Source organism: Gopherus flavomarginatus, chromosome 7 (genome assembly GCF_025201925.1).
Source record: "Gopherus flavomarginatus isolate rGopFla2 chromosome 7, rGopFla2.mat.asm, whole genome shotgun sequence".
In the NCBI taxonomy this organism is placed as follows: Eukaryota; Metazoa; Chordata; order Testudines; family Testudinidae; genus Gopherus; species Gopherus flavomarginatus.
The window spans coordinates 39,206,142-39,227,783 of NC_066623.1; the positions used below are offsets into that span (position 1 = coordinate 39,206,142).

General features: G+C 54.6%; 1 protein-coding gene across 1 annotated transcript in view; it reads right to left on the reverse strand.

The window, feature by feature from the left end:
- Window positions 1-892: 892 nt before the first annotated feature.
- The window catches only part of LOC127055377 (START domain-containing protein 10-like), a 39,586-nt gene continuing 18,836 nt past the window's right edge, over window positions 893-21,642 (reverse strand). Inside the window, exons 2-6 of the mRNA XM_050962276.1 lie at window positions 13,716-13,863; window positions 12,713-12,816; window positions 12,374-12,491; window positions 9,370-9,422; window positions 893-1,105 (exon numbers count right to left, since the gene is read on the reverse strand). Coding sequence (XP_050818233.1) covers window positions 893-1,105; window positions 9,370-9,422; window positions 12,374-12,491; window positions 12,713-12,816; window positions 13,716-13,863 — 636 coding nt within the window. The remainder of the gene's footprint in view (window positions 1,106-9,369; window positions 9,423-12,373; window positions 12,492-12,712; window positions 12,817-13,715; window positions 13,864-21,642) is intronic.

Consider the following 21,642-nt stretch of genomic DNA (forward strand, 5'->3'; position numbering starts at 1 on the left):
CCAGCCTCCTCTCCCCCCGCATGTGCTCTCAGGGCCTCAGAATGGAGCTGGGCTGGAGTAGCCCCACTGAGTTCCCAGGGGATGGCCAGATGCCGGGGGTGGGGCTGGAGAGGCACCCTGAGATGAACTGGTGACACAGGACTGGGAGCACTGAGGTCTGGGAGAGGCCATCCTGTCTATGTGAGCTGCTGAGTGGGAGGACGGGAGCAGAGGGGAAATACAGGCTCAAGTCATCCCTGTGCTGCTGCAAAGCCTGGTGCAGGGACAGATGGTGGCGGCTTGGGCCTGCCCTGCTCTGAGCTGCTGGGGCCAGTCCATCCCCCTCAGGGGATATCCAGCTGCCTAGAGCCCCACTACATCCTGCAGCAGCCGAGGAATAGCCAGGGGTAGGAATGCTGTTGCCTAATACCTGCTCTGCCCCTGCCAATCCCAGTCCCCCGAGAGGCCCTGAAACACTCCAGAACTGGAGCTCCTTCTTACACAGTCAGCTCTGTATCTCTGGCCAGGGCATCCCCAGGGGGCTGGATGGCTGCCCAGAGAGCCTTTGGTCAGGCAAATTAGGGGCATTTCTCCCGAGCAGAGGGCTCTGTGTGCCAGGTGGGTGGGTTGGGGCAGTTCTCTCTCTCCTGAGCAGAGGGCTCTGTGTGCCAGGTGGGTGGGTTGGGGCAGTTCTCTTTCCCCCGAGCAGAGGGCTCCATGTACCGGGAGCAGGATGAAAAGATGCTGAAGGATACATACACACCAAGAGCACTGGAGACAAATTTGTAACTATGTCCCCAACCCACTGCCAGGCTCCTGTGGGTACTGAATGCCCCTGAGCATGCGGTGGGGGGGCAGGGGCACGTCCTCTCCCTAGCCCTGCTGGCAGGTGCAGGGTGGCTGCAGGCCCCGTTCAGGCCTCGTCATCGCTGATGTGCGTCCTGTCCTCAGTGAGGCCACTCTCGTCGATGTTCTCCAGGGACTCGGCGTGCTGCAGGGACAGCTCGGCCAGGCTGATGCTAGGCAGCGTGTTCTGCTCTGGGTACACCCAGGGCTTAAAGCCAGGCTCGTGCTTCTGCTTCCACTCCTGGTACTTCAGCCCTGCCTTGTAGATCTTCTTCATGGCCTGGAGGGGCAGAGCAGCCCCAGCCTGTCAACAAGCCCCATCACCTGTCTGCCCATCCCCCCGGGGCCCAGGGCTGGAGCCTGCCATGCAGTCTGTTCCCGTTGGCCGGAGCTTGCCAGGCCTGGGCAATGCCCTTGGGTGCTTTCCTCCTGATCCCCTCTCCAGGCTACCCTGGCATGCTGAGGGTCCCCTAAAGGGGGCCTTGGGGTGGGGGGTGGAGGTAGGAGTGGGAGCCCTCCCCAGCCTGTGGCCTCACAGCCATGCTCACGTGCAGGGTATTGACTTGGCTCCAGCCCCACGCACAAGAGGCAGGATAGGAGTCCTAGGCTGAGTTTGCCATGGAAGCCTCATCCCTGCTCTCATGCTGCTGGCCAGACTGGCATTGTTGTAGCCGCTAGTATTAGAGACCCAGCCCCATCCCAGAGCAGGGGAACATTCCCCCTGCCCCTGCAGCACACACAGCTGGGAAGGAGTTGGACCAACACACTGGAGGGCGAGGAGAGGAGACCCTGAGTGCCCTAGGGGAAAGGGGAAACCTCCCTGCAGAAGCCAAGGAGACAGGGATGCCCCTTCCAGCATCACCCATGAGGCATAGCATTCCCAACCCCCTTCCCAGAAACCAGGAGGGAGGGGCCTGGAGGGCTGCTGCCATGGCACCCCAAGGCTGGGTGTGGGGTGACCTGGGGCTGCCCTAGCAGGGGAAATGTTCTGCCTTGCGTTCCTGCTGTTGGTGTGTCAGGCTGGCTCAGCCCCATGCTCCGAGCATGTCCTGGCATGTAGTGCACACAGCACCACAGTCTCTGAACTTTCTCCCTGTGCCCACCCCACCTGGGCTGCTGCGGCCACTTAGGGTATGGCTACACTTGAAACTTCAAAGCGCTGCAGTGGCAGCGCTGCCGCAGCAGCGCTTTAAAGTGTGAGTGTGGTCGCAGTGCCAGCTCTCCCAGCGCTGCACGTGCTCCACATCCTCATGGGGTTTAGCTTGCAGTGCTGAGAGACGCGCTCCCAGCGCTGCGGCACTGTTTACACTGGCACTTTACAGCGCTGTATCTTGCAGCGCTCAGGGGGGTGTTTTTTTCACACCCCTGAGCGAGAAAGTTGCAGCGCTGTAAAGCGCCAGTGTAGCCAAGGCCTTAGAGACAACTCAGCTCCATAGGGAGGAGCAAGTCCTAGAGCGAATCAAAGCTCTGGAGACTCTTAGCTGCAACAAGAGGCCAGAGAGCTTGCACCAGCAGGGTGGGGTGGGGACGTGTGCACAGGATGGAGTCACAGATGTGCTGTGCCCACAGTGTTGGGAGCTGCGTGAACGCACAGCCACACATAGATGGTCCGCGACCCAGGCCTAGGCAGCTGCTCACCACTGACCATGTGTCGCATAGAATGCACCTTGGCAGGCACCACAGGGCAGTGGCTTGGACACTCTGAGGTCTAATTAATCTCCAAAGCTGCAGCACAGTGTCGCTGCATTCTTTGCATGGGGTGACTGGATCCACCAGAACGAGGAGGGACTTCCCAGAGTGATTCCCCATTCTCTGCTGCACTGGGGGGATCTGGTGGACATACCCATGCCATTGGTATACGGTGGCTGCACAGGGCTGGCCTAGCTGAACCTAGTCTCTTCTTGCTTTGTCCAGCTGTATTTTCCTGACACTGCTCTGCTCCTCCCTGGGCCCACAGGCACCTGTGTATAAGGAGACTGTTGTCCCCATAGTAAAACTCACAGACTCATAGACTTTAAGGTCAGAAGGGACCATTATGGTCATCTAGTCTGACCTCCTGCACAACGCAGGCCACAGAATCCTACCCATCCACTTCTATAACTAACCCCTAACCTATGTCTGAGTTACTGAAGTCCTGAACTCGTGGTTTAAAGACTTCAAGGTGCAGAGAATCGTCCAGCAAGTGACCTGTGCCCTATGCTGCAGAGGAAGGCGAAAAACCTCCAGGGCCTCTGCCAATCTGCCCTGAAGGAAAATTCCTTCCCGACCCCAAATATGGCGATCAGCTAAACCCTGAGCATGTGGGCAAGACTCACCAGCCAGCACCCAGGAAAGAATTCTCTGTAGTAACTAAGATCCCACCCTGTCTAGTGTCCCATCACAGGCCATTGGGTATATTTACCGCTAATAATCAAAGATCAATTAATTGCCAAAATTAGGCTATCCCATCATACCATTCCCTCCATAAACTCCTCAAGCTTAGTCTTGAAGCCAGATATTTAATTTGACCCCACTATTCCCCTTGGAAGGCTGTTCCAGAACTTCACTCCTCTGATGGTCAGAAACCTTCATCTAATTTCAAGTCTAAACTTCCTAATGTCCAGTTTATAACTCAGTGGGGTTTTTCTGGTTGGCTAGCTCCCAGTACTAAAAGTAAGGGGAAGGGTCAATAGGAAATCAGGACCAGGAGTGTCCTGTCCTCCGAGTGAGCGGGAGCTGCCCGGGTCACAGAGTGGGGCCAAGCTATGGAGAGAGCAGGGGCCCAAGATGAGCAGGGGAGCAGAGCTGTGCCAGATCCAGCGGGGCTAGAAAAGCAGCCCAGGAAGCAGGTCAGTGCTGGGAGCAGAGCCACAGAAGCAGTCCAGAGAGCAGACCTGTGCTGGGAGGACAGCTGCACCAACCAGAGCCAGAGGGGCCAGAGAAGCAGCCCAGGGAGCTGGAGGCAGAGCAGCAACAGTGCTGAAGCAGAGTGGAGCTGGGGCTGGAGTAGTCCAGAGCCGGGTGTGGTGAGCAGGTGGGGAGGGCCATGGGGGACCCTGGGCAGTGGGCCCAGCACAGGGAGATGTCCCCAGCCAAGAGGCCCTACAGGCCGGACTTGGAGGGGGATTGTAATCCCAACGGGGCAGGGGTGATGCTAGAAAGAAGGGCGTATCTGACCTGCAGCATCTCTGCAGCACAGCCAGGGCCTGAGCAGGAGGCCTGGCCTGGGATATGTGAGGAGCAGACTGTGAGCTGCCCTTACACTGCAGCCACGGCTGGGTTGTGTTATTGCTGCTTGCTGTGTGCTCCACAATATCTCTGAGAGTAAGGGGGAGACTTTTATGGCGGGGTCGAGGCAAACCGCTTGGCTGCTGATTACGCTCAGCAAGACACCAGGATGGTTAGAAGAGCACAGCAGGGTGTGCTGCGCGTCAGAGAAGCTAAGTAGAGTACTGACTCAAGCGGAGAGGCAAAACCAATCACTGGGCCCTACGAGGCAGATTGGAAATGTTAAAGTGGGCAGAAAACAGAAGACTGTTATTCCTCCTCGGAGAGGGAAGATCCTTGATGAACACTGCTGGGTACCAGGAAATACCAATAGATCTCGAGCTCTTGTAGAGCCTACATCTGGAGCAAGCCTACCTAATGGGCTCCAGCCAGCCAATATACCAGGGGTCGGCAACCTTTCAGAAGTGGTGTGCCAAATCATCATTTAGTCACTCTAATTTAAGGTTTCACATGCCAATAATGCATTTTAATATTTTTAGAAGGTCTCTTTCTATAAGTCTGTAATATATAACTAAACTATTGTTTTATGTAAAGTAAATAAGGTTTTTAAAATGTTTAAGAAGCTTCATTTAAAATTAAATTAAAATGCAGAGCCCCCTGGACTGGTGGCCAGGACCCGGGCAGTGTGAGTGCCACTGAAAATCAGTTCACTTGCCGCCTTCAGCACGCGTGCCATAGGTTGCCTACGCCATCAAAGGAAGAGCACCAGTGAGTCTTCTAAACTCAAGTTTGAAGGTTGTGGAGTTGCATCCTCAAAACAGAACTGCAGAGGTACGCTGGCCTGAGGGAGTGGCTCCTCAGGTGAAGGTAACATTTGAAGAGAATGGAAATGAGCTGCGGGTGACAAGGAAGGAGAAGGGAGGATGAGTTATCTTTCCTCAAGAAAGATGTGGTGAGAGGTTGCCAATTCCAGTTCAAGCGGCACACCAAGGCTGATTCCTGCACAGGTGGCTAACTTAGGGGCGCTGCCAGAGAAGCATCAAGAAGTCTTTTCTAAGGATGAGGTGACTAATTTTGATGACTGGGTCAAAGGTGTCCATGACAGGCCAAAGACAGCCAGAGAAGTTGCTCTCAGTACAACTAAAGACACAGCCCAAAGTAGGATAAGGACTTATGATCTCAAGTCCAGTGGGGCTCTCATCAGACCTGGTGTCTGTGTACCAGTTCATAGCCATAGATGCCGGAGGCATAATAAAATACAGGACAAGTGGGAGTCAAATCCCTGTACTGTGGTCACCCACAACAATCCTGAACTGCCGGTTTACACTATCCAGCCTGAACAAGGAGGTCCTGAGAGAGTGGTATATAGGGACCAGCTAAAACGTTGGACTTTTAGTCTGAACAGGGCTCGTAGCAGGCATAGAACAGCATGTCCCTACTCCCTAGGAGACTGAAACCAATGGGGCAAACCCAAACCCTGACGAAAATGGCCAGATCCCTCAAATTGACCTGGTGTTACCCGAGAACAGGGGAAATAGAAAAATGAGTGTGACGAAGTGGGACTGTTCTTAATGTTTTCTCTGAATACTGTGTGGGTGCCTCAGTTTCCCCTATGCATTTCTTAAGTCTCTAGGTGGTAGGATAAAGGCCAGTGTGAATAAATCACTGGCACTCTGTCTCCCTGGCAACAAATGGCCAGGGCCCTTCCCCCCTGCAAGGAAATAGCTAAAGGTGAACAAAGAGATCAGGTGACCTCCTGGCCTGGGAAAGAGACAAAGGCCAGAGAGGAGGGGCTGGAGGGGTTTTCAGTTTGGGGCTGGCTGGGGACGAGGAGTGAGGGCAGACAGGTTGTCTGCCTCACTGGGCCCCAGAATGGACCCGGCTAAGGGGTCCCATTAGCTGTACCTACAAGCTCTGTTTTAGACCGTGTTCCTGTCATCGAATAAACCTGTTTTACTGGCTGGCTAAGAGTCACGTCTGACTGCGAAGTGGGGATGCAGGACCTTCTGGCTTCCCCAAGACCCCTCCTGGGCGGACTTGCTGTGAGAAGAGCACGGAGGGGCATATGCTGAATGCTCCACGGAGAGACCCAGGAGGTGAAGACGTGTGAGCTTCTTGCCCTGAACAAGTCTGCTCCAAGGGAGAGGAGGCTCCCCAAAGTCCTGCCTGGCTTTGTGGGGAGCAGTTCCAGAGCTTCGCCCGGGGACTCCGTGAAAATGGGTAATGAACCATCAGTCTTAAGAAGATCCCAGAGAACCAACTGTTAAACTTGGAGATGATTGTTATTGGTTCTGTGTAGTGTTTCAAAGGATATTATCATGTATAGTATGAAGAAGTAGATGTAGAATGTTAAATATGTTAAATGTTCTTTTGATAATTGTTAATGGGTTTTTTATATGACATGATGTGGGTATATGTTGTTAATATGGGACCAGGATATACTGGTGTGAATATTGTGGCTGTGGCAATATTTTAGCAAGGGGGAACGTAAGGGGACTGTTGTCCCCTCACTAAAACTCAGTGAGGATTTTTTGGTGCGCTAGCTCCCAGTGCCAAAAGGAAAGGGAAGGGTCAATGGGAAATCAGGACCCTGAGACTGACAGTCCCCAGGGGCAATGGGGAGAGGCCAATTCTCTAGGTCAGCCTGATTGACAGGTTAGGCAGGCTAATCAGGGAGTCAGGAGGCCGGGGAGGGGGGTCCCGTCCTCCTTGTGAGCAGGAATGGCCTGGGTCAGACAGAGTGGGGCTGAGCTAAGGAGAGAGCAGGGGCCCAAGCTGAGCTGGGGAGCAGATCTGTGCCAGATCCAGAGAAGCAGCCCAGAGAGCAGGTCAGTGCTGGGAGAACTGCAGCAATCAGAGCCAGAGGAGCCAGGGAAGCAGCCCAAGGAGCTGGAGGCAGAGCAGAAGCAGTGCTGAGACAGAGTGGAGCTGGAGCTGGAGCTGGAGCAGTCTGGAGTCGGGTGCGGTGAGCAGCTAGGGAGAGTGAGGGGGGACCCAGGTTAGGGTGACCAGCTGTCCTGATTCTATAGGGACAGTCAGGATTTTGGGGTCTTTTTCTTATATAGGGTCCTATTACCCTGCATACCCTGTCCTGATTTTTCACACTTGCTGTCTGCTCACCCTACCCTGCGTAGCAGGCCCAGCGCAGGGAGACTCCCCCAGCCAAGAGACCCTACAGGCCAGACTTGGAAGGGAATCATAATCCTGACAGGGCAGGGGCAATGCTAGAAAGAAGGGTCCTGCCACCTAGAGCCTGAGGGTGTGTGGCCACCACCAGAGCAAGTGTCCGACCTGCAGCATCCCTGCAGCACAGCCAGGGCCTGAGCAGGAGGCCTGGGACTTGTGAGGAGCAGACTGTGAGCTGCCCTGACATTCCAGACATGGCTGTTTGTGATGTCCCTGTACCACAGAGTGGGGTGATGTGTTTTCCTTTAACCTTTTCCATTTTTTCCTTATCTTTTAAATTGCTTGCTGCTTAATAAATTGTTTTTGCTTTGAACTGCATGTAATGATCAGTGGGTCAGGGAAGCATCCAGTGCAGAGAGAGCATCTCGGAGTGGGGACACCTTAGCTCCTGCCCTAAGTGACTATAACAAGAATGGGGGTCGAGCATCCCAGGAATCCTGGGTCCAGCCTTGCTGGTTACAAGGACTCTGCCAGACAGGAGAGTGGAAGGGTCTCTGGGTAAAGGAAGTGGGAGCGAGGACTCAGATCCGTCTGCTAGCCCATTTCACTGGGGTAGTGTATAAGCCAGGAAAGTTCCCACAATAACGGGACCATTCCCTTATCTGGTGACTATTTGCTTATGGGACACCGATATGAACCTGGTGTGAGTTCTAGACAATGACTGGGGCCAGGTCTATACTGTGAAGTTTTGCTGGCTTAGCTCTGTGGGCTAGTATAGCTCTGCTGGCAAAACTCCCTGTGTAAATATAGGCGCTGACTCCATGAGTGCTCCGGGGCTGGAGCACCCACGGGGCAAAATTAGTGGGTGCTCTGCACCTACCGACAGCCAAGCTCTCCCTGCCCCGCCCCACCTTACCTCACCTCCTCCTCCGCTTCGTCCCCTGAGTGTGCCGTGTCCCCGCTCCTCCTCCTACCTCCCAGTGCTTGCCGCCGCCAAATAGCCGTAGCAAGCTCCGGGAGAGAGGGGGAGGAGCGGGAAAGTGGCGCACCCAGGGGAGGAGGCGGGGCCAGGGTTGGGATTTGGGGAAAGAGTCGGAGTAGGGGCAGGGAAGGGGTGGAGTTGGGGTGGGGACTTTGGGGAAGGGGTTGGAATGGGAGCAGGGCAGGGGTGGAGTTGGGGCAGGGTCAGGGGCAGAGGGGGTGTCGAGCACCCACCGGTACCAGTAGAAGTTGGCACCTATGTGTGTAAATGCAGCTTATACCAGCAAGAGAGTCATAAGAGCGGCTATACTAGGTCAGAGCAATGGTCTAGCTAGCCCAGTGTCCTGTCTTCTGACAGTGGCCAATGCCAGGTACTTCAGAGGGAATGAACAGAACATGCAATCAAGTGATCCATCCCGTCTTCCACTCCCAGCTTCTGGCAGTCAGAGGCTAGGGACACCCAGAGCATGGTTTTGCATCCCTGCCCATCTGGCTACTAGTGATTTGGGCCTATCCTCCATGAACTTACCTAATTCTTTTTTTAACCCAGTTATACTTTTGGTCTTCACAACTTCCCCTGGCAATGAGTTCCACAGGTTAATTGTGTGTTGTGTGAAGAAGTACTGCCCTCTGTTTGTTTTAAACCTGCTGCCTATTAATTTCAGTGGGTGATCCCTGGTTTGTGTGCTATGCGAAGGGGTGAATAGCACTTCCCTAGCCACTGTCTCCACACCAGTCATGATTTTATTGCCCTCTATCATAGTCTCCCTCAGTCGTCTCTTTTCCAGTCTTTGTAATCTCCTTTGCTGGGATAGCTCATGCCCCTCAGGGTGTGACTATGCTGGCAGAACAGCACCTTTCACCAGTCACGCTGCGCCCCAACAGGGCACTCCCCATGGCCACACTAGCCAAGCTGGTGCTGAGAAGACAAAAGACCTTTTTGCCATTGCAAGCTGTTGTCACTAGGGGCCTGCAGCTGGTGTGGCTATCCCGGCAAACTCTTTCTAGTGTAGCCGAGGCCTGGGTGAGCAGCCTGGGGAAAGCGGAGCCCCTTGGGGCACGGCCAGGCCAGGTTGGAGGCTGCTCCGTTCACCAGGCCTTACTCTGATAGCCTCCAGACGTAGCTGTCACTCTACTAAAGGGGAGCGGTGCTGCTAGCCGGATGAACCCGCTGGCGCTCGCTGCTCCTGCCAGCATGCAGTAACACAGCCGCCTCCGCACCCAGCTTACCTTTGGCGCCACAAACTGGGACATTTTGTTCACCACCCACTTTGGTAACGAACCTAGAACAAACCTGAGTTACTCAGACAGCAAGTGAGGCAGCCCCAGCGCTCCTCTGGGGCTGTTTGTCCCTCTCCGTCCTTGTGTCTGGCAGTCCAATGCCGTAAATACCAGAAAGGCAGCTTGGCAGCAGGTAGTGTACACTCTGTGGGGCCCAGTCCCTCCCTAGCGCTGATGCCCCCTCACAAGGGTTCTAAACTCCTGTCCGCACTTAGTTTCTTGTTAAATCTCCTGTACCAGCAGGGCTGGAGCACTAGTGTAGACAAGGCCTGTGCTCCCTGGAGCTCCTAGGCCTGCCTGCCGCACAGTGGGCTGGCTTGGTCTCTTCCCCCACCCCAGAAAGTCAGTAATGCTGCAGACACCACCAGGAAATTGGCTTATGCATAAAACCGACAGGAGAATTTCCCTGGTGCCACCCCATGGAAACTGCCTGGCCTCCGTCTGGATCCCAACAGCAGCCTCCAGAGCTTGGAGGTCAGGGCTGTGGGGCTGGCAGTACCTTGGCGATGGGCTCAAAGCTCAGGGGGGCAGGGCTGTGGGGCTGGCAGAGCCCTGGGGATGGGCTGTGGGGCTTGGCAGTGCCCTGGGGATGGGCTCAGAGCCTGGGTGGGCAGAGCTGTGTGGCTAGTAGTGTCCTGGGGATGGGCTTGGAGCTCAAGGGGATAGGGCTGTGAAGCTTGGCAATGCCCTGGAGGTGGGCTCAGAGCTTGGGAGGGCAGAGCTGTGTGGCCAGCAATGCCCTGAGGATGGGCTTGGAGCTCGGGCGACCGGGCTGTAGAGCTGGCAGTGCCCTAGGGATGGGTTCAAAGCTTGGGGGGCAGGGCTGTGGGGCTGGCAGTGCCCTAGGGTTGGGTTCAGATCCTGGGGGGCAGGGCTGTGGGGCTGGCAGTGCCCTGGCGATGAGCTCCGGGGCGGGGAGCCAGGGGCTAGTTCTGATGAGACGGCAGGGAAGAGAAAGCTGCAGCACATAGAATCATAGAATATCAGGGTTGGAAGGGACCTCAGGAGGTCACCTAGTCCAACCCTCTGCTCAAAGCAGGACCAACACCAACTAAATCAGGGGTCTCAAACACACGACCCACGGGCTGCTATTTCCTGCATCCCGCCAAGTGGCCCACACCCCCCCTCCGGCCTACCTCCAGGACAGGGGTGGACAAACTACAGCTGCAGGATTGCCCCCTTGAGCCCCATGCTTCTTCCTGAAGTGGCTGGCATCATGTCCCTGCAGCCAAGGTGGGTGGGGGAGGAGAGAAGCAGAGGGCTCCCTCCATGTTTTGCCCTGGCTTCCAGGCTCTGCCCCCCCCCTGCAGCTCCCATTGGCTGGGAGCAAGAAATTGTGGCCAATGGGAGCTTCGGGGGAGGTACCTGGAGGCATAGCAAGCAGTGTGTGGAGCCCTGCCTCCCCCTCCCCCAGGGGCCACAGGGACATGGTTCCAGCTACTTCCCGGAACAGAGTGCGGCCAGGGGCGGCAGCCTGCCCAAGCTCCGGTGTGCACTGCTGCCACCTTGAAGCCCAAAGCCCTCCTGCACCCCGCCCCCTAACTGCCTGCCCTGAGCCCCCTGCCTGCACCTCAACCCCCTGCCTATGCCCCCTGCTGCACCCCACACCCCAACCCTGGGCCCTGAGCCCCCTGCTGCATCCCATACCCCTTCTGCACCCCAGTCTCCTTCTCTGAGCCCCCTGCCTGCACCCCAGCCCCCTGCTGCACCTCAACTCCCTGCCCTGAGCACCCGCCACACCCCTCATGCAGCCTCTGGGGGCACGGAGGGGGCGGAGTTGGAGTGGGGACTTCAGGAAAGGGGTTGGAATGGGGGCAGGGAAGGGGTGGGAAGAGGCGGAGCCTCATGGAAGGGGTGGAATGGGGGCAGGGCCAGGGGCAGCGAGGGGGTGTGTGTCAGTGATGCGGCCCTCAGGCCAATGAACTAGCCCTCATGTGGCCCTCGTGGTCATTTGAGTTTGAGACCCCTGAACTAAATCATCCCAGCCAGGGCTTTGTCAAGCCGGGCCTTAAAAAGCTCTAAGGAAGGAGATTCCACCACCTCCCTAGGTAACCCATTCCAGCGCTTCACCACCCTCCTAGTGAAAAAGTGTTTCCTAATATCCAACCTAGACCTCCCCCACTGCAACTTGAGACCATTGTTCCTTGTTCTGTCATCTGCTACCACTGAGAACAGTCGAGCTCCAACCTCTTTGGAACCCCCCTTCAGGTAGTTGAAGGCTGCTATCAAATCACTCCTCACTCTTCTCTTCTGCAGACTAAATAACCCCAGTTCCCTTAGCTTCTCCTCATAAGTCATGTGCCCCAGCCCCCTGATCATTTTAGCTGCCCTCCGCTGGACTCTCTCCAGTTTGTCCACATTCCTTCTGTAGTGGGGGCACCAAAACTAGACACAATACATAACCGGCGTGCGAGCTGGGTGAAGCCGAGCACAGGGCACAGCAGCTGGTAAACACTAACCAATGGGCCAGCCCACCTAATATAGGCACAGGAGTGCAGCAGTGTCCCCGAGGGAATCCAGTGGAGAAAGGGGATGTGGGGGCAGGGGGAGTGGGCAGCAAGCCCACCAGTCCGTGTGCACTAGACAGACAGGTGGGGCTGGGTGTGTCCATCTGTCTGGCTCTCACATAGTCTTCTGCTCTCCTACTGATGTCCCCTGAGCTGCCCTGCCCCAGCTTAGAAGGAAAGGGAAGTAAAGGGCTGGCTGCTTCCTTGGGGACAGGTCCCGCTGGGGATGGTCCATGTTCTTTCCCCACTGTTCATCACCAGCTTTGTATTTGGGGGGGTACTGGGAAATTGGCCCCATCCCTTTGGGGGGTGTCTCACCCCCTAGGTACAGCATGTCAAGCAATAGTTCCTCCTGCATGGCGCTACCACTGCCCCCCAAGTCACCTCTGCCCTGCCAGGAGGAGCTGCAGCATTCCCCCGGCTCATGTGCCATGCTGGGTGCTCACCTCGGGGGTCCACCTGGGTGAGGTAGTAGAGGGTGCAGGCTAGGGGGCCATTGGCCTTGACCAGGTAGCCCGTCTGCAGGGACACGGCCCTCACGAAGTCCTTCCGTGGTGGGTACTTCTGTAGAGACACCACACACAGATCAGTGCCTGCTGTGCACCTGCTCACCGGACCGCCACGCCACACAGGAGCTGTGCTCCAGCCCGCTCTGCCACAAGTTGAGCCACCTGCGGCTGGGAGGCCAGGTCCGGCACCAAGGCTTGGCCTGGCTTGGCCTTTCCCACCCCGCTGGGCAGCTCGGTAGCAGAAGCAGAGCTGAGGTCAGCAAAGTGGGGTCTCACCGGGTGCTTGACGCTGTAGTTGATGATCATGTAGTCATTGCCTAGGGGCAGCCAGGAGCGCAGGGTGACAAAGTCCCTGTTCTTCAGGGGACTCGGGCACTTCCCTGCAAGGGAGAGAGTCTGTTATCCCCCAAACACCTGCCGGCACATCCCCTGATTGCCTCCCAGGAACACCCCTTGTGCAGGGCCAGGTATGGTTCCCAAATTTCTAATCACACAAAACTGAATAATCCTGCCCCGCCCCTTCTCAAAGGCCTGCCCCCCCCACTCGCTCCATCCCCCCTCCCTCCATTGCTACTCTTCCCCCCCTCACTCACTTTCACTGGGCTGGGGCTGGGGAGCAGGAGGGGATTTGGGTTCTGGGCTGAGGGTGCAGGCTCTGGGGTGCGGCTGGGAATGAGGGGCTTGGGGTGTGTGAGGGGACTCTGGGCTGGGCCAGAGGGTTGGGGTGCAGACTTGGGGTGGGGCTGGGGATAAGGGGTTTGGGGAGCAGGAGGGGGCTCCGGGCTGGGGCAGGGGGTTGGGGTGTGGGAGGGGGTTTGGGGTCCTAGTGGCACTTACTGTGGCTCCGAGGAAGTAGCTGCTAGGTCCCTGTGGCCTCTAGGCGCATGGGCTGCCAGGCAGCTCTGCGCGCTGCCTTCACACCCTCAGGCACCACCCCCCGCAGCTCCCATTGGTCGCGACTCCCAGCCAATGGGAGCTGGGGAGCTGGCACTTTGGCGGGGGCAGCGCGTGGAGCTTCCCTGGCTGCCTATGAGCCGCAGAAATCTGGTGGCTGCTTCCCGGAGCAGCGTGGAGCCAGGGCAGGCAGGGAGCCTGCCTTAGCCCTGCTGACTGGACTTTCAATGGTCCGGTCACTGATGCCAATCGGAGGCACCAGGGTCCCTTTTGTGCTCGAAAACCAGATGCCTGGCAACACAAGGGCCGAGGCCTCCCTGACGTGAAGAGTGGCAGGTGAGGGGCCCAGGGGAGGGGAGGGCAGCCCCCCACTGTCCCCACTCACAGGCATAGTATCCCACATCGGCGTTGGCCGTCAGGCGCCCGATGTCATGGGTCTCGATGACGTTGGAGTCCCATTTCTTGCGGTACTGGGTGTCGTGCAGCACATCATAGAGTGTCGTGGCCGGCACATCCTTGCAGGTGATGCGCAGCTGCAAGGGGAGGATGGAGGGACGGCTTGCAGTCAGTGAGGCACTGACAGGAGCCAAGCATGCCCACACAGGCCTGGGAGCATGGGCAGGGTGTGCCGGGGCAAGTGTGTGAGAGGGGCACGTGTGTGACAGCAGCCGTCTGCCCGGGCATGTCAGGCTTATTGGCACAAAGGAGTAGTGTGACTCATCGCGACTAGTGTGCGGATATGTATGGGGGGTGGCCCAGCAGAGTGCATGCTAGGATAACCGCAACCTAGGGTTGGATGGGCCCTCCAGAGGGCATCTAGTCCAGCACCTGGCCCTGAGACAGGACTAACTATACATATAAAATGATGGGGTCTAAATTAGCTGTTACCACTCAAGAAAGAGATCTTGGAGTCATTGTGGATAGCTCTTTGAAAACATCCACTCAACGTGCAGCAACAGTCAAAAAAGAGAACAGAATGTTGGGAATCATTAAGAAAGGGATAGATAATAAGAGAAAATATCATATTGCCTCTATATAAATCCATGATATGCCCACATCTTGCATCTTGCATGCAGATGCGGCCACCCAAACTCAAAAAAGATATATTAGAATGGGAAAAGGTTCAGAAAAGGGCAACAAAAATTATTAGGGGTATGGAACGGCTTCTGTATGAAGAGAGATTAATAAGACTGGGACTTTTCAGTTTGGAAAAGTGACAACTAAGGGGGATATGATAGAGGTCTATAAAATCATGACTGGTGCGGAGAAAGTAAATAAGGAAGTGTTATTTCCTGCTTCTCATAACACAAGAACTAGGGGTCACCAAATGAAATTAATAGGCAGCAGGTTTAAAACAAACAAAAGGAAGTATTTCTTCACACAACGCACAGTCAACTTGTGGAACTCCTTGCCAGAGGATGTTGTGAAGGCCAAGAATATAACAGGGTTCAAAAAAGAACTAGATAAGTTCATGGAGGATAGGTCCATCAATGGCTATTAGCCAGGATGGACAGGGATGGTGTCCCTAGCCTCTGTTTGCCAGAAGCTGGGAATTGGTGACAGGGAATGGATGACTTGATGATTACCTGTTCTGTTCTTTCCCTCTGGGGAACCTGGCATTGGCCACTGTGGGAAGACAGGATACTGGGCTAGGTGGACCTTTGGTCTGACCCAGTATGTCTGTTCTTATGACCATCTCTGGTGAGTGTTTGTCTAACCTGCTCTTTAAAATCTCCATTGGCAGAGTCCACAACCTCCATGGGCAATTTATTCCAGTGCTTAACTACCCTGACTGGTAGAGAATGTTTCCAAATGTCCAACCTGAACCACACAGGCTGCAATTGAAGCCGATTGTTTCTTATCCTATCCTGGGGCTAAGGAGCAGCAGCATAGCTAGCGGGGTTTAGTGGAAGCAGCTGCTTCCCCTCAGGGCGGCAGGTGCGGAAGCAGCGCGTGCCGGCTGGCACGCACAACAGCATGGCAGAGGAGCCGTGGGGCGGCAGTGGCAAGCTGGCACAGAAGTGGCACCTGCCAGCACCACAGCCGGAGGAGCCATGGGGTGGCATGTATGGAAGCGGCGCCTGCCGGCCGGCGCTGCCAGCAGCACAGCCAGAGGAGCCATGGGGTGGCAGGCGCGGAAGTGGTGCCTGCCAGCTGGCACTGCCAGCAGTACAACCGGAGGTGCCATGCAGGGGCGACAGAAGCGGCCGGAGGAGCGAGGGGGCCAGCTCCTCAGGTCAGAGCTTGGAGGCCAAGTGCTCCCTGGCCCCCCTCCCCTTGCTAATACGGCGGGCCGGGGTTGGTGAAAAAGCCTCTGTGCCTTTAAGGCTGCCTGGCTGGCGAGCCCCGCGTGGAGCGTGCTGAGCGCTGGGAGCAGGTTGGAGACAGGCGGCGGTGCAGGAGGGAAGGTGAGCAGGTGGCCAGAGGAGGAGCCAAGGGGGGCATGGCCAGAGGAGGTGCCAAGGGAGGACGCCTTTTTTATGTTTGCTCCCTCTACATTGAAAACCTGGCTATGCCACTGCTAAGGAGAATAACCGATCGCCCCTCCTCTAGGTAATGGATTTCTAAAGCGGGGTTTTCAAGCATCCGACTTTCCAGGACAGCTGAAGGGACCCTCCCAGTAACCACGCTGCCATTAACATCTCCTTGAGTCTGGGTGCCCGCCTGCCTAGCTCTGCCTCAGCTCCCAAACCCACTGTTCAGTCACACAGAGCCAGGCTGGGGTGGATTTCGCTGGGTGTGCAGCCGGCTGGCAATGCAGTGGGCTTATGGGAGCCTGAGAGCAGGGGGAGGGGCCTGGGGAATTAATATGTGACACCCAGGGATGCTGGCTTTGTTCCCTTGCCCCAGTCACATGACCTGGGCCAGGGATCCCAAGGGACTGCCTCTGGCACCTGGCAGAGGCTGGAATTAAATGCATATTAAAAATGCCAAGGCAAGCCAAATGCCAAAACTGAGCCCAGCCCCAGCCGCAGAGGGCACTCAGGGAATCATACAATCATAGAATATCAGAGTTGGAAGGGACCTCAGGAGGTCAGCTAGTCCAACCCCCTGCTCAAAGCAGGACCAATCCCCAATTAAATAATCCCAGCCAAAGCTTTGTCAAGCCTGATCTTAAAATCTTCTAAGGAAGGAGATTCCACCACTTCCGTAGGTAACCCATTCCAGTGCTTCACCACACTCCAAAATTCATTCATATGTAACCCTTCTGCCCGTCTGAGTTGGCAGCAACAAGGGCCGGGTTCAGTATCTAGGGGTTCCATTTCAATAATACAATGCAAAACCAGCTTGAGCCCCCACCCAGTGACCTGGGTGCCTCTAAGGCCTGGTCTACACTACGAGTTTAGTTCGAATTTAGCAGCATTAAATCGAATTAACCTGCACCTGTCCACACAACGAAGCCATTTACTTCAACATAAAGGGCTCTTAAAATCCATTTCTGTACCCCTCCCCAATGAGGGGATTAGCACCGAAATCGACATTGCCATTTTGAATTAGGGCTAGTGTGGCCACAATTTAACGGTATTGGCCTCCGAGAGCTATCCCACAGTGCACCATTGTGACCACTCTGGACAGCAATCTGAACTCGGATGCACTGGCCAGGTAGACAGGAAAAGCCCTGCAAACTTTTGAATTTCATTTCCTATTTGCCCAGCGTGGGGAGCACAGGCGATCACGCAGAGTTCATCAGCCCAGGTAACCATGCAGTCCGAGAATCGAAAAAGAGCACCAGCATGGACTCTACGGAAAGTACTGGATCTGATCGCTATATGGGGAGAGGATTCCGTGCTAGCAGAACTACGTTCCAAAAGACGAAATACCAAAAAATCTCCAAGGGCATGATGGAGAGAGGCCACAATAGAGACTCACTACAGTGCTGCGTGAAAGTTAAGGAGCTCAGACAAGCCTACCAGAAAACCAAAGAAGCAAACGGAAGGCCCGGGGCAGAGCTGCAGACATGCCGCTTCTACGCTGAGCTGCATGCAATTCTAGGGGGGTCCGCCACCACTATCTCACCCCTGATCGTGGATTCCGAGAAGGGGGTAATCTCAGCCATGGCTGAGGATTCTGCAGACAGGGAAGATGATGATGATGGGGAGGACAACGAGCTTGTGGAGAGCACACAGCACTCCATTCTCCCCAACAGCCAGGATCTTTTTCTCAGCCTGACTGAAGTACCATCCCAGCCCTCCCAAGGCATTATCCCAGACCATGAAGCCATGAAAGGGACCTCTGGTGAGTGTACCTTTGTAAATATAAAACAGGATTTAAAAGCAAGCTTTTTTTAATGATTATTTGCCCTGAGGACTTGGGATGCATTCGCGGCCAGTACAGCTACTGGAAAAGTCTGTTAACATGTCTGAGGATGGAGCAGAAATCCTCCAGGGACATCTTGGGGAGGGGGAATTAGTTTGATTTCTGCAGGGATCTTCCCCAATACCAGCCACGCAGTGTGGGGAGGGATAAAGCAATAATCCCAGAGAATTGGATGTGGGGGTTAGTTTGGTTTCTGCTGCTGCACGTTAACAGGAAAACTGCAGCACTCAGCAGGCTTTGCTTGGTATGTGGGAAAGGAGGGCACTGCTTTTATGAAGGCTGCAGAAGTCAAAAGACAATGGCTTACCATGGCCACACGCAAGCTGAATTCTGTTGCCCGGACCTGCATCTGTGATCTCTAACACCAAAGCCGCAGACACTCAATATTAAGGTGCAAAATGCGACCTTGTACTGAAATCACGTGTGCTATGTAATATGAATAGTGTTGCTCACCATGAAAGAGTATAAGCATTGTTCTGTAAAATGTATCTTTTTAAATACTTCTCTCCCTTTTTTCCCTCCCTCCTGCAGCTGCAAATTTTTCAAGCCTCCATCCTCCATCCTGAAGGCTATCTCAGATAAGGCGGCGGAAAAAAAGGACGCAAGACGAAATGTTCTCTGAAATCATGGAATCAACCCACAATGAAAGCGCTCATCTGAATGAGTGGAAGAACGCGGTATCAAAGAACAGGAAAGATGCCAGTGAACGTGAGGACATGAGGGACCAATATGAGGACAGAAGGAACCAACGTGAGGAGCGGAGAGATGCTCAAGATGAGAGGTGGTAGCAGGAAGATCAGAGGAAGCATGATGCAACGCTGGGGCTGCTGCATGATCAAACTGACATGCTCCAGCGTCTGGTGGAGCTTCAGGAATGGCAGCAGGATCACAGAGTGCCGCTGCAGCCCCTGTATAACCGCCCTCCCACCTCCCCAAGTTCCATAGCCTCCTCACCCAGACGTGTAAGAACGCAGGGGGAGGCTCCGTGCACCCACCCACTCCACCCCAGTGGACAGCCCAAGAAAAAAGGCTGTCATTATTTTGAACTTTTGAAGTGGCCTTTTCCGTTCCTCCTATCCTCCTCCCAAACCCTACCTGGGCTACCTTGTCAGTTCTCTCCCTCTTTTTATAATCAATTAATAAAGAATACATGATTTTTAAACGATAGTGACTTTATTTCCTTAGAAAGCAAGCTGTGATCGAAGGAGGAGGGTGGGTTGCTTACAGAGAATGAGTCAATCATGGGGGCGGCTTTTCATTAAGGAGAAACAAACAGAACTTTCACACCGTAGCCCGGCCAGTCATGAAACTGGTTTTCAAAGCTTCTGCGATGCGCAGTGCTTCCTGCTGTGCTCTTCTAATTACCCTGGTGTCTGGCTGTGCGTAATCAGCAGCCGGGTGATTTGACTTAGCCTCCCACCCCGCCATAAAGGTCTCCCCCTTACTCTCACAGAGATTGTGGAGCACACAGCAAGAAGCAATAACAATGGGGACATTGGTTTGCCTGAGGTCTGAGTGAGTCAGTAACGTGCACCAGCGTCCTTTTAGACATCCAAATGCACATTCTACCACCATTCTGCACTTGCTCAGCCTGTAGTTGAACAGCTACTGTCCAGGCTGCCTGTGTATGGCTTCATGAGCCATGGCATTAAGGGGTAGGCTGGGTCCCCCAGGATAACTATAGGCATTTCAACATCCCAAACTGTTATTTTCTGGTCTGGAAAGTAAATTCCTTGCTGCAGCCATTTTTAAATAGAGTAGTGTTTCTGAATACGCGAGCGACATGAACCCTTCCCGGCAATTCCATGTTGATGTTGGTGAAACGTCCCTTGTGATCCACCAGTGCTTGCAGCACCATTGAAAAGTACCCCTTGCGGTTTATGTACTGGCTGCCCTGGTACTCCGGTGCCAAGATAGGGATATGGGTTCCATCTATCGTCCCACGACAGTTAGGGAATCCCATTGCAGCAAAGCCATCCACTATGACCTGCACATTTCCCAGAGTCACAACCGTTGGTAGCAGCAGCTCGGTGATTGCTTTGGCTACCTGGATCACAGCAGCCCCCACAGTAGATGTGCCAACTCCAAATTGATTCCTGACAGACCGCTAGCTGTCTGGCATTGCAAGTTTCCAGAGGGCTATACCACTCTCCTGTGAACTGTGAGGGCTGCTCTCATTTTGGTATTCTGGTGCTTCAGGGCAGGGGAAAGGAAGTCACAAAGTTCCATGAAAGTGCCCTTACGCATGCGAAAGTTTTGCAGCCACTGGGAATCGTCCCATACCTGCAACACTATGCAGTCCCACCAGTCTGTGCTTGTTTCCCGGGCCCAGAATCAGCGTTCCATGGCTAGAACCTGCCCCATTAACAGCATGATCTCCAAAGAGCTGTGGCCCACGGTTTGAGAGAATGCTGTGTCCATGTCCTCATCACTCTCGTCGCCGCTTTGCCATAGCTGCCACCTCCTCGCCTGGTTTTGCAGGTCCTGATTCAGCATAGACTGCATGATAATATGCTAGGTGTTTACAATGTTCGTGACTGCTGTTTTGAGCTGAGCGGGCTCCATGCTTGCTGTGGTATGGCGTCTGCACAGTTCACTCAGGAAAAAAGGCATGAAATGGTTGTCTGCCGTTGCTTTCATGGAGGGAGGGTTGGGGCTGTACCCAGAACCACCAGCAAAAATGTTTTTTGTACCATCAGGCATTGGGATCTCAACCCAGAATTCCAATGGGCGGGGGAGACTGCGGAAACTATGGGATAGCTATTAGATAGCTACCCACACTGCAATGCTCTGGAATTCGACGCTAGCCTCGGTACATGGACGCACACCACCGAATTAATGTGCTTAGTGTGGCCGCGTGCACTTGAGTTTATACAATCAGTTGCCCAAAATCAATTTCTGTAAAATTGGAATAATCCCGTAGTGTAGACATACCCTAAGAGGCAATACTTCCCCTCTTGCAAGCACAGAGTCTGAGTGTAGCAAAATCCTTTTAATAAAGGAGGGAAACAATGCGGCATTATGTTGGGGAAATACCACAAAGAGGATTCATAACACAAACCATGAGCAAAAGACCCACCCCTAAGTAAGTTTGGCAGTGTCCTTTTTCCTTCAGGGTCTTAAGTCCAGCAACCCAAAAAATCACCCAAAAGTCCAACAACCCAAATGTTTCTGTCCCTGGTCAGTGCAGCCCCAGAGTTCAAAAGTTTATCTGCAGAGTTTTACCTTCCAGCATGGGTGGAAATGGAGTGGAAACGGGGGGATACAAGAGTGTTAAAGGGCACCTTACGTGGTCCGAGGCTGTCACGGAGTCCCTGGGCGATGCTCTGGAACTGCTCCCCACAAAGCCAGCAAGAAGTCTGCCGTGCTTGGGGTGGCAAAATACCTAGAGCCGCCCCTGCTCCTGGGCCTTGGGGCTGTGAACGCTGCTGGCAGCCAATATCCCCCTTCTCCCCCCCAATCAAACCCTCTCATCTGAAAACTGATCCAGCCATCCTCATGCATTGTCCCATTCAAATCACACTCCAGAGCAAGCAGGGTTGGGTTTCTCTCCCCGGCCCCTGGCTGGGCCCTGTGAGATCAGTGGTAACTAAAGCTATTAAGTGGTAACCCAAGATGCAGCACAGTATCAAATCCTCAAGAGAGCGGGTGCATTATTGATGAAACCACCCAGCCTGAGTGCCCCTCAATGCTGTATGGCTGCAGCAGCGGGTGGGCTGACGGAGACGTCTACGACCCCTCATTAGAGGCCCTGCATTTTTGATGAGGTGCTCTGCAGCTGCCAGTCCTTTCTATAGGCTGCCATTGTCACTCCCCCACACCCCATTAATCTCAGACTATCCGCCCAGCTCCTCTCAGCAGTCCCCCACAGGAACCTTGTGGCCTGGTTTGTTTGCAAAGCAGATACCTCATGACAGCGCTGGTGAAACATTATAGTCTCTTTCCTCTCCTTCTGTGGGCAGGCACTGGGATGTTGTCACGGAATGCGGGGGAGT